Below are 8,086 nucleotides of genomic sequence, written 5' to 3' on the forward strand. Positions count from 1 at the left end.
TTGGTCAGCAACAAACAATAATTTAAGCTGTGGATATACTAGAATTTTGAAAAATCACACTACATTTAAATTTTTTTAATATTTAAATTTTTTAAAATTTAAAGTGGGCAAGAACATAAAATTTTACCTTCAACATTAGTATTTGTATATATATGTATATCTTATATGCTGCAACATTATCTATCTATTGCGGGGTGGGGAGGCGGGGGACAGAAAGTGAAACAAAGCAGCAATATTTAAAGTTTAAAACAATGCATTTGAAGGATTTTATAGGTTGGAGGGATAGCTAGATATCACCAAAGAAAAGAATACCATACTGGGGAGAGAAGTCTTTACTTGAGAACAGCTAATAAACCTGTAGGGCATGAAACAAAAAAGAAAAGAAAACCCCAAAAGAAAATATTATCAACTTGGTTATCAACTAATCATTAATACTTTAACACTTTACTAATATAAACAAAATTCCTTTAAATATCTTTATGCAGTAACATTTCCCTTGTAATAGGAATGAGTAAACAAGGTAAAAAAGAATAAAGTTTTAAAACTTATACTGCTAATTTATGGAGATTACAGACAACCAGTACACACAATTTTTTAAATAATCAATTCCAAATGAGTCAAGCTTCACAAAAAAGCTCTATTTGTTTCCATATCTAAGCCTGAATTGTCAACATTTACGATATTGTCAATTTAAACTGAGTAGTAGAAAGTAACTTCCCCTCATCTTCTGAAGCAACAATTTCAAACAACTTCTCAAAATATTCCCTTTTACAGCAAACACAGGTGCAAAGAAAATGGAAAAGAATCTAGCCAAGCTATAACTGTAGCACCTTAGAAAAAGTATTATCCTTCTGGTCCTTAGCTTCTTAGAAAATTGAAAGACAGGCAGCCAACACATACACTAAAAATCCTGTGGGTTATAGAATTCTGAGTCTACTCTGAAAGTTCAGCTCTCCATCTCCCAATTCCCTTAACTGGCATGGCTTAAGACTTCCAATCTCATTATTATGAACTTTTTATAGACAAAATAAATCTAAATAAGAACAATATTCAGTTGGATTTGATCATCTTTTCCTCTCATTCAGCTACTCTCTTCAGAGTTTCTGAAAATCCCATAGTAATTGAAGGTTAAAAGTCTTAAAACCATCAACTCATCTCTTCCCTCCATCAAAACAATCAAAGTAATCAGCTATTATCCAACTAGCAAGCTTAGTTAGCTACAGCCCGGATTGTGAAGAGGTATTCTGATAGACCAGTATTTTAAGACTTAAGTTGGGGCACCTGATTAAAAAACATAAATTAAACAGAGGACACTTTTATTTAAGCTGGCGCTGGAGACAGAGGGTGTAGTAAGAACAACAGACTTTGGAGTCAGGCAGATCTGTATCCTTCAATTCTTGTGGGAAATACTGAATTGAATTATCTTTTGTCTATGGAAATAAAGGATGTTACCTCATCTCCTCAATTCTAAGATGTCAATGGATTGTAAAACACTGTAAAAACTAGGCATCTACTATCATTTAGAACATATATTAAAGTTATCCTGCAACATTAAGTTCCACAGAAAGAAAAGAAATAGACACAGTTGAGAGTGGTCCATTAGTGCCAACAGTCACAATTTTTTAGAGATTCGTTTGTCTACAAATAGTACAACCTTGAATAACAAAGAGGCATTCACTAATTTATGTACACCTTATATTCCAAAACATGTTTAGATGTTTTTCATTTGAAACTATGAAAGCATTTTTCCAAAGACATAAAATTCTAAATAGTGGTTAGATTTCCTGGCAAGCCTACAAATGCAGATTAACATACATTTACCTAAATACGGGAGCCTCTGGGGCAACTGATCTTATCTCCGCCAATGCTAATCCTCACCTCCTAATACATTTGACTTTAAAAACAAAAAACCCTACAGTATTACCACTTTCTATCAACTTCTAAATTCCCAGAAATTACTCATGGTCAGAAGTACGTAAGAAGAGGACAACAGAAGCCTTCTCAGAAGAGTTACTGATGTAAATACAAAAAGCATCCACCAGAATCAGGTAGATAGACGGTTGAAGACAGAGTAGCAGGTTAACCATTTACAGGTTTTCCCCTTTCAACAGTATTAATTTGGCCCATATAGTATATCAGTGGGTCCTATATTATTTGGAAATGTTTTTCTTTTTTCCTATTTATTGCAGGGATTTACAGAAGCCACTTTTGCAATCACACTAAAGCTAAACCATTACCTCTGGATGGAAGATGGCAGAGACAACAGGCTAACCTATAAAAGGCTTCTAGTAATTCAAGGAATTTAGGAGTTTCACATAAATTACACCTAATAAAACCAACATCAACATCAATATCCATCTAACCACTTTAGAGTTTCTTCTGAGACACCAGATTCAGCAGACTCAAGTCATTTAACAGATGTGGGGCTAATGCACTAATTTACAATGCACTCAGGTAAGTTCCTAACCAAAACCTGGAACGATGGAATCTGATCCTAACTTCAGTCTGAGGATACTGAAACAGCATGTATATACATATGTTCAAATAATATAGAAAACAAACACTATGCAGAAATAAATCCTCTTTATCATGGTGTTGGGGAACAAAGATGGCATTCTTCATATCAGAGTAACAATGTCTACAAGCAGGATTTAAAAGTAGTAATGAATAGGAAGATATGCTAAAGCAAAATATTAATTGTAGAATCTAGGTGGTTAGAGTATGAGTGTTCACTATAAAATTCAACTTTCTTGTGTATTTGAAAATTTTTATATTAGTTTAGCAATAGGTCTGTTGAACTGTGGGGTTTTTATAATTCAAGTTAACTGCAGTATTTTCACTCCCTAAGATTAAGTTTTAAAAGTAAACAAATTGAGGGGAAAAACATGATTTGGTCACGTGAGAATAATATTAACCTTTCCATCCTTCATTTCTGAGAGCACGTGTGCACAGACGAATACTAAGATATGGCAATAAAGATAAATGTTAACATTTTCTCAAACACTCAAAACTTACAGAGTATAAAAATTGATTAGGTACAGAAGGGTTAGTTAAGTTAGCCCATATTCATTAACAACTGGGTCAGAGATTATGATGTAAATCCTTATATTGAGTTTCTAATGTTCATAACCAATGTTGTCTTTATGCACACTACTCATGGCAGTAAGGGGCATGCAGTCCTACCCAAGTTAGCCTTTAAAATATGAAAACCCTAAAGAGGGAAGAAAAAGTCCCAAGGGCATTCATGACAGACCCTAACTACCCTAGGGCCTATACTTCATGAAATCCATGATTACTACCTATGGAAGCCATCACGCTCAACCGAAATGGGAGTAGTACCAATCTTATCATAAATTCATACAATTTAATTGTCAATGAAATCAGTAATCAGTAACAGTGATACCTGGTCTGAAGTGCAGCTGGACTGCTGATGCTAATGATCCCACAAAGTGACTTTTTTTAAGATTTGGGGACGTTTGTGTTCTAAAACTGGTTTTGCTACCAATTTGTCTTCTTCAGAACTGAGGTCAACAGCCTCTTTTTGTCATCTGCAAAGTGAAGGAAAACATGGAGCCCTCAAAGTATAGGAAGTAGTCCCCAACTTCTAACAGCTTATGTTCCAAAGGTTTATCACTCCTTTGAAAACATATCTGTACTAATTAACCAATTTATACCATAGTTTCTTTGGAAAAATTGCATTCTAAGTTCCAACTCTAAATTGCAACTTTCTGCCCAGCAAAAAGGCATCTGCTGCATTTTTGCTAACTACAGCCAAAACCTAAGGCTCAGAGAATTCTATCTAGGGAGAACCCACTTTATAACCTGCGAAGGCAGGGAAAAAAGACAGCTCTCACATAGGGAACTTCATTGCTTCTATGGGAAAGGCCACCACAATTGAACAAGATAATGGATATGGAAAAGGTATCTGGCTAATATAAATATTATCAGTTACAATAAAAATATGTAGAAAACGCATTTCGCTCCAGATAAAAAGGTATAGTTAAGTGCTGTTAAAGTGGTTGATTAACCAAATGTTTGGCAAGTACAGACAACATATTTTCAAACTGCTTCCTCCTATCTGTTCAACTCAGCTGATAAGGGAGGAATTACTAAAGTGAAGTCAAATTGTTATCAAAAATGTTGCTAAATTCTAAAAAAGTGCAGTGTACTTCAATAAACAAATCACACACCACTCCTTATGACAAATGGTAAGATAAAATAACTTGGGTGACAAATTTAAAAAACAAGTATAACTCTGTGACAAGAAGTCACTTTCAGCAGCTAACTTGAGTCTTTTACACAATTTAAGAACTACTGTAAAATTTAAAGAAATAGCTCACAGAGAAAGTAAACCCTTCACTAAAACGACTTTCGGAAATGAAACCATTGATAGAGATATGGAAAAAGAGGTCAGAGAAGGTATGAGCAGGCCAGAATAAATTGGTTTGTGAATGCACAGCCTGAGAGTAACATTTAAATACTATTAAAGGTCTGTGTCATTGCTATATGATATGATGGTGATCTGAGCAACTCCCAAACTAGAAACACTAGAGTGTTCAGCTACAGACCAGTTAAAGTGTTGCTACTATTAGTAGCTATAGAAGAAAACTAGATTTAAAAGCCCAAAAAAGCTTTAAAAGCCCAAAGTAATAATGGCAGGCAATCTACACATCCCCCTCCTTTTAACCTTTTCAAAAAGAATGACTGTAAGAATTAGTTAAGAATGAATGAGATGCCTAACTACTTGAGATCTTCAAAAGACATGAAAAAAAAAAACCAAGAAAACAAGGTATTTTTTTTTTGTCTGAAACCTGATTCTCTCATTAAATCACCTGAATTAGACATTATATTAGATTCATATTGACAAATCTCCATTCACGGTAAGGCACAGGGACAGTCCATTATTCTACAAATCTCCTTACTACTAAGCAGGATTATCTAACATGAATATAAACATTTAATTAAGAATAAATGTCAATATTAAAACTATATGCAGAATACCTAAACTAGCTCTTTAAAACAGAGATGTATACTTTCAAATGGTACAAATTTAGCTAAATGATAATGTGTCAGAAATGCGTTTTCATATGTATAAAAAATGAAGCAAAACATATTTTCTTTTTTGAGACGGAGTTTCGCTCTTTGTTGCCCAGGCTGGAGTGCAGCGGCGGGATCTCGGCTCACTGCAACCTCCGCCTCCCGGGTTAGAGAGATTCTCCTGCCTCAGCCTCCCAAGCAGCGGATTACAGGCGCCCAACACCACGCCCGGCTGATTTTTGTATTTTTAGTAGAGAGCGGGGGTTTCACCATGTTGGCCAGGCTGGTCTTGAACTTCTGACCTCAGGTGATCCACCCGCCTCGACCTCCCGAAGTGCTGGGATTACAGGCGCGAGCCACTGCGCCCGACCAAAACATATTTCCATGTGCATGAAAAAGAGTTATGCCCTCCAACCACACTATTGAAGCTGGAAAAAGAAAACTTTTAATACTTAGCTACACTAAAAAAATAAAAATAAAAAAATTAGCCACTTTATCTGTTGAGCCTTTTCATTACTGCATTACTCAATTTTAGTGGGGATCTTTGGCTGACTTGATGCAGATTTCTAATCTTAAGGCAAAATGACAAAAGTCTCATCATTCAGTCGTATATTTTTCTGCAATTTTTAATTTCAACCCCAGAGTTACTATTAAACAGTAATTAGCCTTCCATTTGTAAAAATGTTACTATGGAAATATTCACAATTTTGTTACCTGAAATGTTTGGTCAACCATGCATTTCTGCTATTTTAATCTGAAAAGAGAACTTTCTCTTTTCATATTGTCCAGTAAATACTAGTTTTCATTTTCTGGTTCCAATTTCATTTTTATCTAATTTGCTTAAGTGTTTCAAAACAAGACCACCTAATATTGTGTCAATAAGCCTTCACAGGTATTCTTAGGCTCATAAATAGTCTACACTAACATATTTTCTTCTGTGATTGCACGTTAACAAAAAGGTTATTTTTTTAAAAAACTAGCGTTACAAAACAAAATCAAAACTTCTAAAACGGAATGAAAACATTTCATGGAAGATTGTCACAGTAATTAACTGATCTAAATTGAATTGTCCATGAGTGGGCCCCTCTGGTGTTCAATAGATGTTGCAGTACCAATTTTTCTCTCCACAATGCAGAACTTAAATATGGTATATTACTATACAGGTAAGTTACCGCCCCCGCCCCCGAACACTTATTATCTATATAGTTAGTAACTCTAAAAAAGGATTCTCTCTTTGAATCTCAAATGATAAAACAAATATCCTGAAATTTTATTACGTCTAACTGTGAGGAAGTAAGATTAACTCAAGGTTGACAGGTCAATAAGACACATTAGTTTCAAAGGCATACTCTCAGGGGGGAAAATCCTAACTCAGGGGGAAAAATCCTAACTCGGGTTGAGCAAGTTGCGAAAAAAAGTTAAAGCAATCTTCCCATCTACATAATTCACAGACCAATGTAGTGTCTAAGTTAGCTAGTGTTGTTAAGAGTGGGATAATTTCCTAAAACATTCAGGTCAGTCACCATGTGCAACTTCGGTATTATAATCTAGGACTCCCAACACCGTGGTACTGTTTGCTCTTATCCACAAACCTTCCTGCAGACCAATAAAGGAACTAATGCAATGCTTTCAGATATTGTGCATAACACACTAAGGGTGACAGTGGCTAACAGGGTAAGGATCTTGTTCTAAAAAGCAACCCAAGACGATAGTGAAACAGTAAGGTGCTGAGTGCACTTAAGAGCTCTGAAAAAAAGCCACTCTTTAAAATACCTAATGATAAATAAATAAGAGTAGCTAGCTTTCAGATCACTTTCAGGGATATTATTTCCTTCCCTCCAACACCCCACTCACTCTCCTTTTCCCTTCTCGTATCATGAGAGCATAAAAAGAAACAGTAAAAGCGTAAAACTGCAAGGGTGAGCAGCCGGGGTTCCGGCACATCTGGACCAACCTCCAGCGGCAACAGGGCAGCCCCCCTGGCCGATTCCGTCTGAACTAGCAAAAACGCGCCCGCAAAAATGAAGGAACGCGAAAGCAGCGGGCGAGGAGGGCGGGGAATCGGCCGAGAGTCCGCGGAGGAGCTACCTGCGGGCTCGTGGCGTGGCGGGTCCGGACTCAGCGACCAAAGCGGGCTGCGAGGGGCTGCACCCACACTCCTGGCGGCTGCACCCACACTCCTGGCAGTCTTCACACTAGCCCGGCCGAGAGTCAAGGTTTCGCTCCCGCACCCCGACGCCCCGCCTCAGGCTGCACGGGGCAAACTTCGCCCACGGGCAGGGGGCGCGCCCGGAGCTCCGGGATCCGCGCCGGCCTCAGCCTGGACGCCAGCGGGGCTCCGCGGCGGCGCGGGGCCAAGTCGAGCAGAGCCGCGACGGGTAGAGGAGCGGGTCCCGGTTCCCCACGAGCCACGGGCGGGGGAGGGGCGGCGGGGCACTTACCACGGGTCGAACTCGTGGATGATGCTTTCGAAGCGGATGACGGCGAAGAGGCGCGAGCTGAAGCCGGCAAGCCAGGCCAGGAAGAGGATGGTGAAGGAGAGAAGCGACTGCCACCCGGCTGGCTGCGACAGTCCCCCGGACAGCCCCGCCGGGGCCGGCTTCGGCGGCGCCGCGCCGCCCGCCGCCTTGTGCGCGCACTGGGCCCCGGGCCCGTGGTGGCCGTGCCGGCTGTTTCCCAGGGCCATGAGGCCACTCCACGGGGACGAGTTGAGGGACGACTTGTGCTTGCTCTCCGGGGCCGAGGGCTCCGCCATGTTGTGCCCCGGCGGCGGGTCTAGCTCTCCTCCTCCGCCGCCGCCGCCTGGTGCGAGGGGTGCTGGGCGGGGACCCGGAGGAGGAGGAGGAGGAAGAAAAAGGAGGAGGAGGGAAGAGCTCTGCGCGCTCCCGCCCTCAGCGCCGCGAGGACGGCGGACTGGGGGTGGAGGAAGCGGCGGCGGGGAGTCTCCGCCTCAGCAGCGGCCGCGATCGCCGCTTTCTCAACCCAGATGGCCCCTGCGCCCCACTAGCCATCCGTATCCCCAGTGCAGCTGCGGCGGCGGCGGCGGCGA

General features: G+C 40.3%; 1 protein-coding gene across 2 annotated transcripts in view; it reads right to left on the reverse strand.

Moving 5' to 3' along the window:
- The window catches only part of STT3B (STT3 oligosaccharyltransferase complex catalytic subunit B), a 111,050-nt gene extending 103,190 nt beyond the window's left edge, over positions 1–7,860 (reverse strand). Inside the window, exon 1 of one of the 2 annotated variants that reach the window (XM_030812228.1) lies at positions 7,479–7,860. In XM_030812228.1, the coding sequence (XP_030668088.1) occupies positions 7,479–7,792 (314 nt within the window). In that variant the 5' untranslated portion in view covers positions 7,793–7,860. Of the gene's footprint in view, positions 1–3,403; positions 3,612–7,478 lie in introns of those variants that run through there. The other variant, XM_030812229.1, reaches the window with a different exon arrangement.
- Between the last annotated feature and the right edge of the window lie 226 nt (positions 7,861–8,086).

Source organism: Nomascus leucogenys, chromosome 4 (assembly GCF_006542625.1).
Source record: "Nomascus leucogenys isolate Asia chromosome 4, Asia_NLE_v1, whole genome shotgun sequence".
Taxonomy (NCBI): Eukaryota; Metazoa; Chordata; class Mammalia; order Primates; family Hylobatidae; genus Nomascus; species Nomascus leucogenys.